A 17,261-nucleotide genomic window follows, 5' to 3' on the forward strand; every position below is an offset into this window, starting at 1 on the left:
CAACGTGTGCTTGTGAGTTAACTTGGATCAGTGCACTTGAAGCTCCCTACAGTGATGAAAGTCTAAAGGTTCATTTCATTTACTCAGATTTTGTAATTGTAGTTCATGTTCTTTTTTGCTGATTAAAAATACAATCATTTTGCTCTTGGGAACATAATTTACTATTATCCTTTGTCCTGATCTTTGGTAGACCTCATTGCAGGATATCTTCCAGTTGATTGTTGGTTCTTTTCGCGGTCTAAGTGATACAAATGGTTCATCCTTTGGCTGGAGAGTTGTCATATTGGAGACTCTCGCGAAATATAGATCATGTGGTGTGATGTTGGATCTTGGATGTCATGATCTAGTGAATGAAATGTGTTCCGTATTTTCTTTGTGGTTGTTAGGATTATCATGAAATCTTTATCTATTGAATTATGAAATGTGTCTTGCTATATAAACAGATCATCTAGTATAAGGCTTGATTGTTGTTGTTTTTGTTGAAGCTTTAAAGTGAGGCAAGAGTTAAGAAGATATGACTTAATCATCTCTTGTGTGTCAGATTTTCTACGTTTGTTCCTCTTGCTGCAACAACATCTTGCTCTTCCAAAAGTATTATTGGACTTATCCCTAAAACATGAATAATATGAGTGAATGATATGTTGAAGGTGACAATAATTAATAAATGAAACAATTATGTTATGTTAACTAATAAATGAACGAACTGTGTTGTGGAAAATTTTAATACACTTCTAACATGTCCCCTCATTTCATGTTCCTAATTGTCAGGTATGATAATTCAGAGTATGTGGATTAACGACATTGGCATAGATACAAGGTTTGCCTATGAACATCCTTTTTGGTGACTGCATGATCTATTTTGGAGATTGATGGTTCTGTAATTTGACATTGACATTATGCAGGTAAATGCAAATGTTATTGGAACTTTAGAAGAAGATGGACTAAAATTTATTGGGAAGGATGAAAGTGGAAAATGAATGGATGTAAGTTTTTAGCTTGGGTAATGTTGCGATGCAAAGCAATATTAACTTGGTGGAAACCAAGGTTGAGAATCTCAGTTTCAATTGGATGTGGTTGCATTTGTTATCCTGCTTTTGTATTTCTGCTTTCTATATATTATTGTTACACAAAATTCACTTTTTTATCACCTGTTTCCTGCATGGACACTGCATCTATTTTCTCGATGTTTAGAAATTCTTCTTGTGTGGATCTTAGAGCTTCCAAGTCATCCATTCTATGTAGGTGCACAATTCCAAGTCATCCACACTGCATCCATGTGAAATAGATATAAGATATTCTTATTTAAATAAGGATACCTTGACAACACATGTATACAATTTGAAACTTTTTTTTTGAAAGTCACATAAGAATTGAAACTTGAAAGAGAAAGCAATAGAAGAATTAAAAATAATAATTAGGAATGCCAAATATCAATCTTATTTTTAATATTCTTCAAGGATTGCTCTTATATGGGATATAATGTTGTTCTTAATACTCACTCTTCTCATTTAATATTCTTTCAGGATTACAATGCAAAGCTATCTGATTTTGGATTGGCAAAAGACGATCCTGAAAAAGATGACACCCATGTTTCAACCTGAGTTATGGGTACACACGGCTACACAACTCCATAATATGTCATGACAGGTACGTAACCTTACAGCTTTAAATTTTCAATTAATCCACTTTCCATATAATAATAGTAATAATACCAAAATATAACATAGTCATGATAATTAAAGATTTATAAGTCATTTTTTTATAATAAAAAATGTAACATTTAACTCGAGTAAACATGTAGTATTAATTAATAAAGGTCAAATATGTTTTCGGTTTGTACTTTCAATGATTTTTTTTTCAGAATTTAAACTTTAATCAATTTAATACTTAAATTTTATAAAAAGTAATGATTTTCGTCATTCTTCATGATGAAAATCGTCTTTGATAAGAAACAAAAATCATTACTTTTCTAAAATTTAGGAATTAAATTGATGAAGATTAAAGTATGAGAAGTAATATCAATTTTTTTCTAAAAATACAAAAATTAAAAATATATTTTATCCAAATAATAATATAATATATAATTAGTAGTTAATCATCCACTTGAGCTAGAATTCTTGTAGCTAACTCAATATACTTTTTTTTATAGGTCACTTGACAGCAAGATCATCTGCTTTGTGTATATTTTAGAGCTTCCAAGTTTTAGCTAACTCAATATATTATTTTAATTTTTTGTTTAAAAAATATTCTAAGACACTTATTTAAAAAATCGTCTTAGAATCTAAATTTATTTTAATTTTTTATAAAAAAAAATATACATTCTAAAACAATTATTGAACAAACCGTCTTAGAATGTAATCCTTTTAAGACGGTTATTTTCTTGAGAACCATCTTAAAATGTGTAGTTTTTCTAAGATGAATTTTTAAGAACCGTTGTAAAAAGTCAAAACTTTCTACGATATTGACTACAAAGACAATTTAAAAAATTGTCTTTGAATGTATCGTATAACCAATGTAAAAACATCTTTTTAGAGTAGTGTTTACTGGAATAGTGGTAGAATATTGTAAATCCCTTAGTAGAAATGATCTTCTTTTTATAAGAGGGGTGGGAATCCAGTGGCATACGAGTTGGCTAGGTGCATGCTTGGTTTTCAAAAATACTTTTTGAGGCATAAGTAACATTCCTAAAGGATCAGGACTCTTATTTTTGTTTTTATCTGTTTGAATTTGTATTTAAACGTGTGCATAATATTTTTAACTTCAATCCAAAAATGCATTAAGTTAGTTTTCAGCTTAGATGAGAATTTTTGGATAGATGAGATCCCTTACAAATTAGATTTGTTGTTGACTCAAATGTAATTTCATATGATATTTTACAATAATATTCTCAATATTCTCGCTAAAAAAATAAATGAATAACAATAAAAAAAACAATTTACATGCATGTCCTATTTTGTCATGTAAAAAGTGCATGTATACTAGACTTATAAAAAAAACCCATGAAAATTCTATAAAAAACAAAGTTTAATAACTATACATTAACAATATAAAATAAATTTATATTATTACTTAATTACAAATAAGATAACATACATACAAGTTTATGCCTTTGAAAGGAAGACAACACAATTTGTAAAATTAACAAAGAAAAAGCAGCATATTTTAGTTAATAGGAAGGAAATTTTTCCATACAAACAAAATAACAGTCAAGTTTTGCAATTAAAATTCAAATTCAACACATAAGCTATTGTCACCATAAATTTGAACAAGGATTTTTATTCTAGAGTGAGGACTAAGTTGTGGATGGTAACCATCACACCCATTCAGCCTCCAAATTTCCAGCGTGGATTTTAATTCTATTGCCCGAATGCCAAGACATAGTCAACGACAACTACATACTCTCAAATATCATACCTATTACTTTCACTAAGTCGTCCCCAAGTCGCATTGGCGTTTAACATTATTACGGTGTTTGGTTTCTATCTGATACGTTAGTCGTTGATGTGATTTTTTCCGTATGTTAAGAACCTAGTAATTAGGTGTTTGAATCAGCATGTAGCACTCACGTCTTGACCTCAAAACTACACCAAAAAAGAAAGAGATACGAAGAAACTGATGTTTGTTGCTTTTATTATTTTTTAAACAATCAAACATCAACATGCGACATATTGCTGCATTACAATTTCTATACCTCAAGTGTGTTTGATTTAATGTTAGTTTGATCGAATACAAATTTTTATTTATATTTTATGAGAAATAAAAATTCAGAATTTTTGACACGGTTAATCAAACAAATGCCCACTTGATGAAAAACAATGATCTAAAACGGCATCTTTTAGCTCCATGTAGCAGAGAATAATATATATTATTTTCTTTAAAAAAAAAAGAGAGACCAAACAAATTAACAGTAGTATACCTAGCTAGCTTAAAATTGCACCACGGAATTGCAGAATTGGAGGAAAATATAAAAAAGCTACCCACAAGGCCACAACCAAAAGGTTCTTAATTTCTTATATTTATAAATTGCAGAAACGGATAATAACCGTCTAGTGGGGGGAAAAAACTTTTATATACACTTATATACAAGAGATGAAGAGAATGTTCCTCCATATCAGCATTACCAAAGTTCAAAGCAAAACCAAAACATCAGTTCTAAGATACACCATGTTTGGATCCTATCAATTTCAGGAAAAATTAAACACTTTCTTAAAAAAATTGTACCAGATGCTTCTAATTAGGAAATATCCGGAAACAAAGCAAAATAAAATCCAAGCACACGTTGAGCCATAACATAACATCAACACATCGCTGTCTCATTTGGCTTTTTCCACTCACACGAACATAGCTTCTGCCGTATTCATCTCCACGTGTCCCACAACACAACCTCGCCGAAGCGCTTCACAAAACGACGCCGTTTCGACGCGGTTAGGGTTGACGCTGAGACTCGCTCCGCCAGAACCCGGTTCCCGCGAACCGGGCCCACATCTCCATCTCCAATCCTTCTTCTTCTTCCTCTTCCTCTTCCTCTTCCTCTTCCTCCTTGCCCTTCTCGTTCTCGGACTCTTTTTCATTCTTGAGAAACTCTTCAAAGAACATGGGCCCCACCGCGAAGTCGAGCGCGTCCACGCTGCTCGATCTCTGCGGCTGCAACAGCACGACGTCGGTGCTGTTCTTCTTCGGCAAACGGCGCCGTCTCTTATTCGCAGCCTTCTTCACGAGTCTCTTGGGGAGTTTGTACACCGCGAGGACGACGAGGTTGACGACCGTGCAAGGACAGCAGCAGCACACGGCTGCGCAGTCGGCCGCGACGCCGCCGGCCACCTCGCCGACGCCGCGTCTCCGGTGGCCGTGGGCCGGCTGCGGACGGACCATGACTTGGTGAGCCATTGATTGGAGAAAGAAAAGAAAAAGAGAGAGATTGTTTTTAACGGTTTTTTGTTTTTTGTTTGAATGTTGGAGAGAGTGTGAAAATGGATGGTGGTGCTTGAAATAAGGGATGATGTGAGAGAAAGAAATGAATTGAGCAAATTTGAAGAAAATAGAATCAGGGGAGGTTGTTGCGGATGGCTCTCTCGTTACGGAAGTCGTGTTCGCACTTCACACTGAAAGTGATGCACCCGTTTCATATACTTATAATATGGTACGTTATACTTATAGGATTAATCACTTTTTTTTTTCTCTAATTTTTTTAAAAATTCAATTCAAGGATAAATTACTCAATTTTATCTGTAAAGGTGTAATACTGTAATAAATTAGTTCCTAAAAATTAAGAAATATAAATTTAGTTTTAAATATTTAAAAAATATGATAAATTAATCTCATAATTAAATTTATGAGATTATTTTATTAAAAAGTCGTACCTATGTTTTGTAGAGAGGAAAAAAATTGAAGGAGGAAAATAAAATTTGAAATTTAAATTAGAAGGAGAAAGGAAAAAAAAATTAAATTTATTATTTCATAATATTAACTTTTTTTCATATTTTCTTTTCATTTTCTACTCAATCAGACAAAGGAAGAGACATCATTATGTATGTTTTCTTTTCTCTCAATGTTCATTTTTTTACTTTCACTCATTTCAAACACACTCGTAATATTTAAGGATTAATTTGATGATAAATTATATTTTTTATGATCAATTTAGTATCAAGTTGTAAAATTTAAGAATTAATTTGTTGCATTTTTTGTATATTTAAGAACTAAATTTAAAATTTTCATTTTTTAAGACCAATTTATTAACGTTTCACGGGGAGATGTAGCCTGACTAAATTTGAGTTATCTTATTTTATCGAGATCAAACTTAATCTATTATTGTATTTACCAAAATCGGGAGTTGATTGACATTAGGAGAGATGTAGCTTGACTCCACGATTCGCACGTTAGACTATAGGTTATTAGGATAACATGAGGGGAACATGCAATTCAAACTCAAATAACTTGGATAAGATGAGATAAAACTTTATATTTACGGATAGGAGTTTTAAGTCTTTAATTGCAACTCTTGTAAATAACCCCAGACATGTGTCCAAACAAATTAAAAATTTCTTTTATTAAGAGTAAGAATTCTAGACATGTATCCAGACAAAAACTTCTTAAGTAGATAAGTGTAAATATGAAAGAGGAGAACATATAAATAAATAAAAAGTAAAACTGGAAGAGAGAAAAAAAATTTTAAAATTTGGAGGGGATTTTTTTAATTAAAGAGTGACATGTGTATGGGCAAAAACTTCTTTCCCTGAGAGTAAGTACATAAATAATAATTAATTTTGATAATAAATAAATATATAAATTTATCATAATATAATACATAAATAATATAATGTTATAATAATATGATAAATCATAAATGTATTCTTATATATGTGATAATAAAAATAATAATGATAAGCATAGAGAGTTTTGACTTCCAAAATGATAAAGATTTTTTTCTTATAAGTATAAATATGAAAGAGGAAAAAAGATAAAAAGAAAAAAGTTAAAAAAAGAAGATAGAGAAAAGTTAAAAAGAAATATAATTTTTGGAGGAAGATTTTCTAATTAAAGAGTGAGATGTGTTCACGTAAAAACTTCTTCTATTAAGAATAAGTAGATAGATATTAGAATTTTTAATTATTAAGATTATTTTTTTCCATTAGTTACTTTTTTACTATATTTTCCTATGAATAATGAGTTATGTAATTAAGAAACATTAATGTAAAGTTGAAAAAAAAATTAAGAGTTTTCTTTTTTTTCTCCTCTCTAATTGTGTTGTACTATTGTATTGTACTTTAGTTCCTAAATAAAAAATATACCAGCTCCTATTCCTAATCATATCCAAGCTGCTCATGACCCTTCTAGAATAACTGAAGTCTGAAACTGCGCTTTTTTTTTTTAGCTTCATACAATGCGTCGCCACTAGCTTAATTATTTAATTAATTACACGCGGAAGTATATCAGATTTTGGGTAAGACTTGTTTGTCTATATGTCAATTCTAGACAGATTGTAAAATCGTGTATGTCAAACACATTAGGTTAGGTGGTGTTTTAAAGAAAATAGTATTAGCATACGATTTCAAATTAGTTTTTAATTGTGACCGTTTAAATTCTTTTTTGATAAAGTGGTTAAAATCTATGTTCGGAATTGGTAAAATCATATCAGAACCTTTAGGTTTTAACCAAGCAAGCTAAGACATAGTTACGTGGTCAATATTTTTAGTCTATCCAATTAACCAGGTTTGTATGAGTTATATACATGATCTATTACTAATTTCATCAGAATTGTTGCGGGTCCACATAACATGTAATATCCTATCATTAATTTATTTATTTCATCAAGGAATTCAAGTCCAATAAGAACTGATAAAGAAAAAGGTCCAATGAGAGAAAAATTAATAAACCATAATTCGAATATTATATCAAGCATACGTTAACTCTATTTTTGGTGAATACCAAGCATATGTTAACGGAATAGCCTATTTAGTTATAGTATTATCTTTTCGTTTATATCTTAAAATTTGTGCTAATTAACAGAAACACACACGCATCAACAAAATAAAATTAATCTGGAAAATGAGATCCCAAAATGTTGGCTTACATTGAAGAAGTCCTTTTTCGACCCAGATATCTTTGCTGATTTGCATAAGCTTTTGTATGCATGTTTCCTTAAGGTGGGAAAAAACTATAATTGATAATTAGTTTCCTCTGCTAACATGTAGATAGTTATAAGGGTAAATATCAAGCTCAATTACGTAGATTTTATATAGATTTTTAATGATACTGATTTTTTTTTTCATATTATCATTCAATCGATCACAAATTGCTATTATGATATAAAAAAAAGTTTATAAAATTTACTTTAAAAGTATATTAAAAATGATTTTTTATAGGTTGGTAGTGTAAAAATTGTTACACTAACGATTTATGTTTTTTAAAATCATAAAATAAAAGTTATAAATAATCATAAATCATTTATAAGTTGAAATATTTTTTCTCTTTTGTCCTAAATTGTCTTAGTTGTAAATTAAGGCTTTTGCGGGAAGAAATTGGGATCTATTATCGTATAATACATTTTTGAAGGAGATGAAGGACTTCAAATGTGATTAAGTTCCAAAAATAAAGATCAATTCCATAATTTATATGTAAAAATATCTTAAGAGTCCTACCAAAAAGTGAAAAAAAATAATTATGGTGATTAAAAGAAATTTACTTTCATATAAAAAAATAACAACTAAAAGATCTAGTTGGATTAGTTAAACCTGGCACGTGAATTATTGTAAATCTATAATACTTATCTTTCATTAATTCTTATGGATAAAAAAGAACAAGCTAACTAACTCAAAGTACAATTATAGTATCTACATGAAGGGAGCACCGAGAGGGTAATGGGTAGTAAGTAAAGTATATGTGTAGAGGAATCCATGTCTCATGAGAATAAATATTTCATATCCTTCTTTCGCGATGATTTACTTAGGAATAAAATATACTTGAGTTAATTATTTTTATTACTTCATAACAAATACATGATAAATTTCCCTTTCCTACTATATTATTGGGACTAAAAAAAACTATCTGTAAAACAATCACCTCCTTAAAATAAAGTAACATTTGTAAGAAAAAAAAATAAAGTAACATTTTTCAAAAAAAAAGTAAATTATATATATATATCTCCTGAAATTTAAAAAAATTATACATGTTATTTTTAAAACTTACACAAACTCCTTAAATGTCATCTAAATATTTGATAGGATCAAGTTATTTGTGTTGACAATTTTGATTAAAAAATGCTAAAATATATTTTTTATCTTTATAAATATGAAAAAATTTAAAATTCATCATTGTAAAAAAAATTTATCTATTTTTCGTATTCACAAAATTTAAATTTGTTACTTTTTGCGTGAAATTAAATTCGGGTACATCTGAACCTATATGTATGTTGGTGTAAAAAATGTCAAATTTTTTAAATTTTTTACATCATTTTTTTAATTTTTTTAATCAAAATTGTCAACAAACATAATTTTTTACAACCAAATGCTTAAACGAAATTTAGAAGATTTTTATAAATTTTAAAAATAAAAAAGAGGATGTAATTTTTTTAAACCTAAAAAAACATATGTAATTTTTTAAAACCTTAGAAAAAATTTATGTATACTTTTTAAAATGAGAAAAAATATATGAAATCCTTTTTAATTTCAAGTACTTGTAATTTACTCTTTTTAAAATATGTAAAATTTAGCTTGCATCCTTATCGGTTCGACATCACTAGCCAGTGACAAACCATCTATTATATTCTGATAGTAACACACATGGCTGTGTGTCCCTGCTGTTGCCTTGCTCCATGTGGCTGCTTTTGTTTATGATTATCATCCGATGCCTATTGTTTTGGTTTCACAATAAAGTGCTTTAATGGGTTAGCTAGTGGTTTTCCGTTTCATTTTTCTGGCTGCTCATGAGATAATTGAGTATTTTTAATTAATAGTTCATTTTCTTAATTACGTTATTATAATATGCACAAATTATCAAGTTCCGTCTAGAAGAAAATTGATTAAAATATATTTTTTATCTTTATAAAATTAAAAATATTTAAATTTTATTTTTATAAAAATTTTAGTATTTTTTTTGTTCTTACAAAATTTAATATACTACTTTTTTTGGTATGGACTCTGAAGCTAGACTAGGTTAATTCACATACCTTTGTCCAACTCTTCTATGATTTTCGAAACTTTCAATGGTGGTGGACTGGTGGAGGTATTGTTAGTTGCTTTTGTGATTGTGATTATGGCTGTGGTGAGTCTGGAATTAATGTTGTTGTGTTGTTTTGATTGTGATTTTGAACCTGTGATTTAATGGGGTTTCAAGAAGATGGACTAGGATGGGAAAGAGGAGTTCAAAAATTTTGTGTAATTTTTTAGATTTTGTGAATTTTTAATCCTAAAACTTATTTGTTAAAATTTAAATTAAAAATTATACAGGCTAAAATATTATAAATTTTAATTTTATAAGGATGAAAAAAATATCAAGACTTTGCAAAACATAATTTAAATATTTTTAAATTTTATGAGGAAAAATATATATTTTTATCTTTTCTACTGCATAGACAACGTTATTTCGTTTGTTAGTAAAAAAAAGAAGATAAAACACAATCTAAATATTTTTAATTTTATGAGGGGAAAAAATATATTTTTATCTTTTCTACTGCATAGACAGCGTTAATTATTTCGTTCTAGTAAAACAAAGAAAAAAAAAAGATGCATATACGGATATTTATTACTCAGCTTGCAAGTGAATTCTCTGTCGTTGATATATAATTGAAGTATATCAGAAGTTGTAAATCTAATGGTGGTTAAAGGAAATTTTTATACTTCAATAATAATATTATTATTACACTTTATCCTTTAAACTCTAAAGTGCACTCTCACTTTTTTTGGGGGGTGATTTACGTTCTCTCACTTTAGAGGAGTGAAATCCTAATTTGATATTAAAATAGAAAAAACGAAAATTTGAAAAGTTTAGATGCAGTTAAAAGATATAACTGTAGAATCGAAAGTATTGATCCTTGTCTTGACATTTTAATGAATCGAATAGTGATTCAAGGTTTAATGTTGCAACTATAGTTAAATTAGTAATAATTAAATAATATTATTTTAATTTGCAATATAATATAATAAGGAATTTTTAAAAAAAAAACACGCGCATATATATATATATATATATATATATATATATATATATATATATATATATATATATATATATATATATAATTAACGTAAGATTCGTGTGGGAGTTCTTTGTCTAGTCTAGTTATGGGTATTTATTTAATAAATAAAAAAATATAAATATTTTATTTATAATATTATTTTAAAAAATATTTAAATCATTAATTTTTCAGTAAATATATATTGAATAAATTTTGTATCAATTCTTTCAATTTAGTTTTGTATTAGTTTCAAGTGATTTTAGATGATATTTTGATTTCTATTCATACTTATTTAAATTTAATATTAAATTGATAATAAACATCGATTTTAAAATTTTTATAACTATAATAATGATTGAAACAGTTAATATTAATTATATTTACAATAATTACATGTAAATCACGTATTTTTGGAATCACATGAAAAGTCAAAAGATAATAGACACAATCATATTTAATATTGGGCTTTTAATATTAAGTTGATATGAGATTTGAATCATGAATGTATCTTTGAAATTATAAATTATCCTTAATGAGATAATACCTCTCCAACCCTAACATCCTGCTCCTTTAGAAATCATTTATCCTAGCACCTCCTTTCTCGTGATGGCAGCTCCCGCAATGGCATCTTTCCCTCCTGTGAAAGTTGTTGTTCTTCCCATGACGACTCTCCTCCTTCTCTCATGCCACCTCAACCCTCCTCGCCACAGCTCTTCATATGCTCTCTTTCCTTTGTGTATCACCATTCAAGATAAGTTCCTTTCGTCTCATTTAGGTTCTGGTGGGGGGTTGGGTTCTAGTAGGAAAGGTTTTCTCTTTTAGGTTCTAGTGGGAGGTTGGGTTTTAGTAGGAAAGATTTTCAGTTCAAAAATAGATATTCTAGAACATGTGTTTCGTATATGTTATAAACACATGAAAAATATACTCATTCAAAAAGAAAAAAATGTACGTTGAGTATTAATAAAAAAAATACAAATTACATAAAACAATTCAAAATAATTTTTTTAAATGTTGAATGGAAAGTATACAAGATAAAACATCATATAGCATAATTCTACACCTAAGCAAAGCATAGCCAAGACATAATAGCATTATAAACCCTTAAAAAGGTGCCAAACCCCTAAGCAAAACGTAATAGCTTTGTAATACTTCTATACCACCACCACAAAGTTGCATTTCTTAGTTTACCATCCTCAGGAAGCATCTTTGCTACATCTTCAGATACCTTTCAGTTACCTTGCCACATTTCCTATCACTTTTGCCACTGTTTTAGACTCTTCAACCACAAACTTTACCTCTCTTGAATGCTGAAAACAGTTTCGAAGCAGAGCAAACCCAACCTTAGAAAACAAAAGATATGGCAGACTCGTCTAGCGTCGCTATTGTTGAAACTGATAGCATTATTGGAGTAAGAAAACACATCTCAACAACGTTTTTGTAGCAGTTCCAAAACATTCTATGTTGTTGGTCTGTGATTTGAAAAATTACAGTTGGTGATTTGAAATTGATACAATGTGAAAATCCCAAAAAGTTGTTCACCTGTTGCTTGTACATCTCAAAAACCTAATGCTAAAATACCTTCAAACCTTACATTGTCTTAGCATAGTTAAATGCTTGGTTTAGCTTAATCATGGTTAATGGTTAGAACTCTAGTTAGTTAGTTAGTTAGAAGTTAGTTATTCCAACTAACTTGTGTATATATAACTGCCGTAATAGCATGTAACTAACTAATTTTTACACTTCAATAACAGATCAAGCTTATTCTTTTTTTCTCTTTTGCTTTCTCTGCAAGTTTTCCAAGCTTGCATTTCTCTCCCATGGTTGATATAAAATCTATGATGGTATCAAAGCTCTTCCTTTGAAGAGCCCTGCTGCGCTACTTATATTCTTCCTCTCGATTATCATATCCTTCATTCTTACATCATGAGTGAACAACAACAAGATCAATCACTTAATGTACACAGTCCTTATTACCTTTATCTGGGAGAAAATCCAGCGATAGCTTTGGTTTCTTCGGTTCTTGATTCATCCAATTATAATTCATGGAGTCGATCTATGCTTATTGCATTAAGTGCAAAGAACAAATCTGAGTTTGTCGATGGTTTTATTCAAAGACCTGCATCAGATCATGCACTTCATGCAGCTTGGAAGAGGTGCAATAATATGGTGATTTCGTGGTTGGTTCATTCAATCTCTCTTTCAATTAGGCAAACATACTATGGATGGATAATGCACAAGGTATTTTGGAAAGACTTAAAATCACGATATTCACAAGGAGACCTTTTAAGAATTTTAGAATTGCAGCAAGACATGACACCAATTAAACAAGGTGACAAGTCTATAACTGAGTATTTTACAAGATTACGTGTAATTTGGGACGAGTTAGAGAGTTATAGACTTGATCCTATATGTGTTTGTAATCCAAAATGTTCATGTGATGCACTTAGTAATGTTTTAGAGAGGAAGAAACAGGATCATGTGATGCAATTTCTTAGAGGACTGAATGATCAATTTAGTACTATTAGATCTAATGTCTTGATGATGGATCCACTACCTAGCATAGCTAAGGTTTTCTCATATGCAGTACAACAAGAAAGGAAAATTAACATAAATGATGCATTAGGAAGCACTAGTTTGATTAATGTAGCAAACACTAACTCATCAAACTCACCCTTTTCATGTACATATTATGGTAAGGATTGGCATATTGTTGATCAATGTTATAGAAAAAATGGATTTCCTCATAATCCATCTTCTAGAAGAGGAAGAAGTGGTTCAACTGGTTTTGGTCGAGGAAATTCAGGTGGAAGAGGCAATGAAATTTGTACTCACTGTGGTTTTACTAATCACACTGTTGATGAATTTTATAGAAAGCATGGATACCCTCCTGGTCATAAATATCATAAGCCTCAAGGACCATCAACCAATAATGTAAATGTTGTAAAAGATAAAAATGCAAATTCAAATGTAGAGCAGAATCAAGAGGCGCAAGGTTCAGATGTCAAATTGACTGCTCAACAATACAAAGCCTTAATGACACTACTGCAACAACAAGGATCTTCAAGTCACAATAGTTCACATGTGAATCAGATTGACACAATGATTGGTTCTGGTCATGTACTTATAGGTAATGTGTCATCAATAAGTTGTAGTATGAGCAAGGCAGGTGAGAATGAATGGATATTGGACTCAGGTGCCATAGACCATGTTACACCCTCTTCTGACTTGTATTCTTCATGTAGACAAATAAGTCTCATTATTGTTAAACTTCCCACTAGTTATATAGTTACTACAACATATGCAGGCACTGTTAGATTTTCTCATTCCTTATACCTTGAGGAGGTATTATACATTCCAAGTTTTTAGTTTAATTTGATTTCTATATCAAAGTTATTGTCTTCTTTGTCATGTAAGCTAACCTTTATGGTTGACACTTGTTTTATTCAGAATGTACAAACCTTACAGAGGATTGGTACAGTTGATTTGGTGGATGGTCTTTATAAGCTCAACATGAAGAAATTTGATTTTGTTTCTGTCATAGCTTTTGTTTCTTCTAATATTTCTACTTGCTCATGTAATAAAGCACCTATTGATCTTTAGCACTTTCGATTAAGACACCCCTCATTTGAAAGATTGCAATTGTTGAAGCAATCGCATCCTTTACTTTCGGTTGACAAATAATTTATATGTCCAACTTGCCATCATGCAAAATAAAGAAAATTTTCTTTTCCTAACAGTGATTCACATTCCTCTTCCCCCTTCTCTCTTATACATGTTGATATTTGGAGTCCATGTCATATTACTTCTTTAAATGGTCATAAATATTTTCTTACCGTAGTGTATGATCACTCAAGATTTGTCTAGATATTTCTTATGAAATCTAAAGCAGAAACTCAATCTCATTTAAAGTCTTTTGTTTCATTTGTTGAAAGGAAATTTGGTACAAAAGTAAAAATGATTCTCTCAGATAATGGTTCAGAGTTCATCATGAAACAATTTTATGATGAATCCGGTATCATACATCAAACTTCTTGTGTTGAAACTTCCCAACAAAATGAGATTGTCGAACGAAAACATCAACATTTACTTAATGCACTAGATATCTACTCTTTCAGTCTAACTTGCCTCTTGTCTTTTGGTCCTATGCTCTTATTCATTCTACTACTCTTATAAAATGTATGCATACTCCCTTCCTTGACAACAAAGCTCCTTATGAGAAACTCTATGGGCATCCCTATGACATTACCATTCTAAGAGTCTTTGGTTGTTTTTGTTTTCCTAGCACACTTTCTGCAAATAGGAAGAAGCTAGATCCTAGAGCTGCTACTTCTGTTTTTCTGGGCTTCAAGTCACATACAAAAGGTTATGTCACTTTTGATCTTAAAATAAAGGCCATCAGTGTATCCAGGAATGTTATCTTTTATGAAGATTGTTTTCCTTTCAATGTCCAGGATTCTCATGATCCCATTACTGTTTTGCCTATACCAATTTCTTCTTTTCATGATGGCATTGAATTTCCTACCTCCACTTCTTCCATATTACCATTTGTCCCACCTGATTTTTCTCCTGCAGCCTTTACACCCACAGAAATACCACAAACTTTTAGAAAATCAGAAAGACAGATTCAAAGACCAGGCAAATATAAAGATTTTCATGTTAGCTATTTACCATCAACTGTTGCCAATCACTCTACAGGTAGTCTTTATCCCTTAAGTTTTGTACTTTCTTATAACAGATTATCTCCATCTTATCATAGTGCAATTTTATCTTTCACTCAACAAGTTGAACCTAAGTCATATAGTGAGGCATCCAAAGATCCTAATTGGATTCAAGCCATGAATGTTGAGATTCAGGCATTAGAAGCTAATCATACATGGACACTTACTGATCTTCCTCCACATAAGACTGCCAATGGTTGTAAGTGGGTCTATAAAATCAAACATAAATTAGATGGTTCAATAGAACGATACAAGGCGAGATTAGTTGCCAAGGGATACACTCAAGTGGAGGGTCAGGACTATCTAGATACTTTTTCTCCAATGGCTAAATTGACTACAGTCAGACTATTACTTGCTCTAACTGCTATTAACAAATGACACTTAAGGCAGCTTGATGTAAATAATGCTTTCTTACATGGAGATTTAAATGAAGAAGTTTACATGGTGATTCCTCAAGGTATTAATCCAAAAAAGCCAGGTTTAGTGTGCAGACTTCAAAGGTCTTCGTATGGGTTGAAACAGGCCAATAGGCAATGGTATCCATGTTATCCTTTTTTCTGATATTTCATGGTTACAAACAATGTGCTTTTGACTATTCTTTATTTCTAAAACATCAACACAATTCTATCACTGCTTTGTTGGTTTATGTGGATGATATAGTCTTATTTGGAAACAATTTTATTGAGATTCAGAATATTACACACCTATTGGATAATGCTTTCAAAATTAAGGATTTGGATGATCTAAGGTTCTTTCTAGGCTTTGAAGTGGCTCGTACTTCTATTGGTATCAATCTTTTCCAAAGAAAGTATGCATTAGATATTCTTACTGATATTGGCATGTTGGGTTCTAAACCAATATCCACTCCCTCTGATTACACTACCAGATTGCATCAACATTCTGGTTCTCCTTTCTCAGCTAAAGATGCCTCTTCTTACACGAGATTAATAGGTAGATTAATCTACTTAACAAACACAAGGCCTGATATCACATTTGTTGTTCAACATTTAAGTCAGTTTGTGGCTTAGCTAACTTTAGCTCGTCAACAAGTTGCTTCCCAAATTCTAAGATACATCAAAGGGTCTCCCGGTGCAGGCATTTTCTTTTCAGTAGATAGTTTTATCCAATTGAAAGGCTTTAGTGATTCAGAGTGGGCTGGCTGCATTGACACTACAAGATTTATTACAGGATTTGCTGTTTATCTTGGTTCTTCTTTAATTTCATGGAAATCTAAGAAGCAAGATACTTTTTCTATAAGCTCTTCAGAAGTTGAATACATAGCTCTAGCCAGTGCCACTTGCGAGCTGCAGTGGCTAACCTTTCTATTAGAAGAATTCAAAGTTATTTTCCATCAACCTGTTGTTCTGTACTGTGATAACAAGTCAACTTTACATATTGCTACAATTCCTGTGTTTCATGAAAGGACCAAGCATATCGAAATTGATTGCCATATCATTTGAAAGGAGATCCTTGTAAGGCTTGTCAAACCAATAACTTCTGCCAATCAACTTGCAGATATATACACCAAAGCACTTATGCATGGTGCTTTTTAGTTCTTATACACCAAATCAGGAATGTCCAACATTCATTCCTAGCTTCAGGGGGGATCTTAGTATAGTTAGATGCTTAGTTTAGCTTGATCATGGTTGATGGTTAGAACTCTAGTTAGTTATTTAGTTAAAAGTTAGTTATTCCAACTAACTTGTGTAATATTGCTGCCATAACATCACGTAACTAACTAATTTTTACACTTCAATAACAAATCAAGCTTATTCTTCTTTTCTCTTTTGCTTTCTCTACAAATTTTCCAAGCTTGCATTTCTCTCCCATGACTAATATCAAATCTATGACACTGCCAAGTATAATTAGAA

At 30.6% G+C, this 17,261-nt stretch overlaps 1 protein-coding gene across 1 annotated transcript; it reads right to left on the bottom strand.

Moving 5' to 3' along the window:
* Positions 1 to 4,425: 4,425 nt before the first annotated feature.
* Positions 4,426 to 4,887, bottom strand: LOC100792178 (uncharacterized). Its single transcript, XM_003540779.4, has one exon. It carries the CDS (start codon positions 4,885 to 4,887, stop codon positions 4,426 to 4,428), a length of 462 nt encoding a protein of 153 aa, XP_003540827.1.
* Positions 4,888 to 17,261: the final 12,374 nt, after the last annotated feature.

Source organism: Glycine max, chromosome 12, assembly GCF_000004515.6.
Source record: "Glycine max cultivar Williams 82 chromosome 12, Glycine_max_v4.0, whole genome shotgun sequence".
Lineage (NCBI taxonomy): Eukaryota > Viridiplantae > Streptophyta > Magnoliopsida > Fabales > Fabaceae > Glycine > Glycine max.

What these genes read in the sequence shown, in the direction of transcription:
- LOC100792178 (XM_003540779.4), bottom strand. Translation starts at nt 4,887, where the DNA reads ATGGCTCACCAAGTCATGGTCCGTCCGCAGCCGGCCCACGGCCACCGG.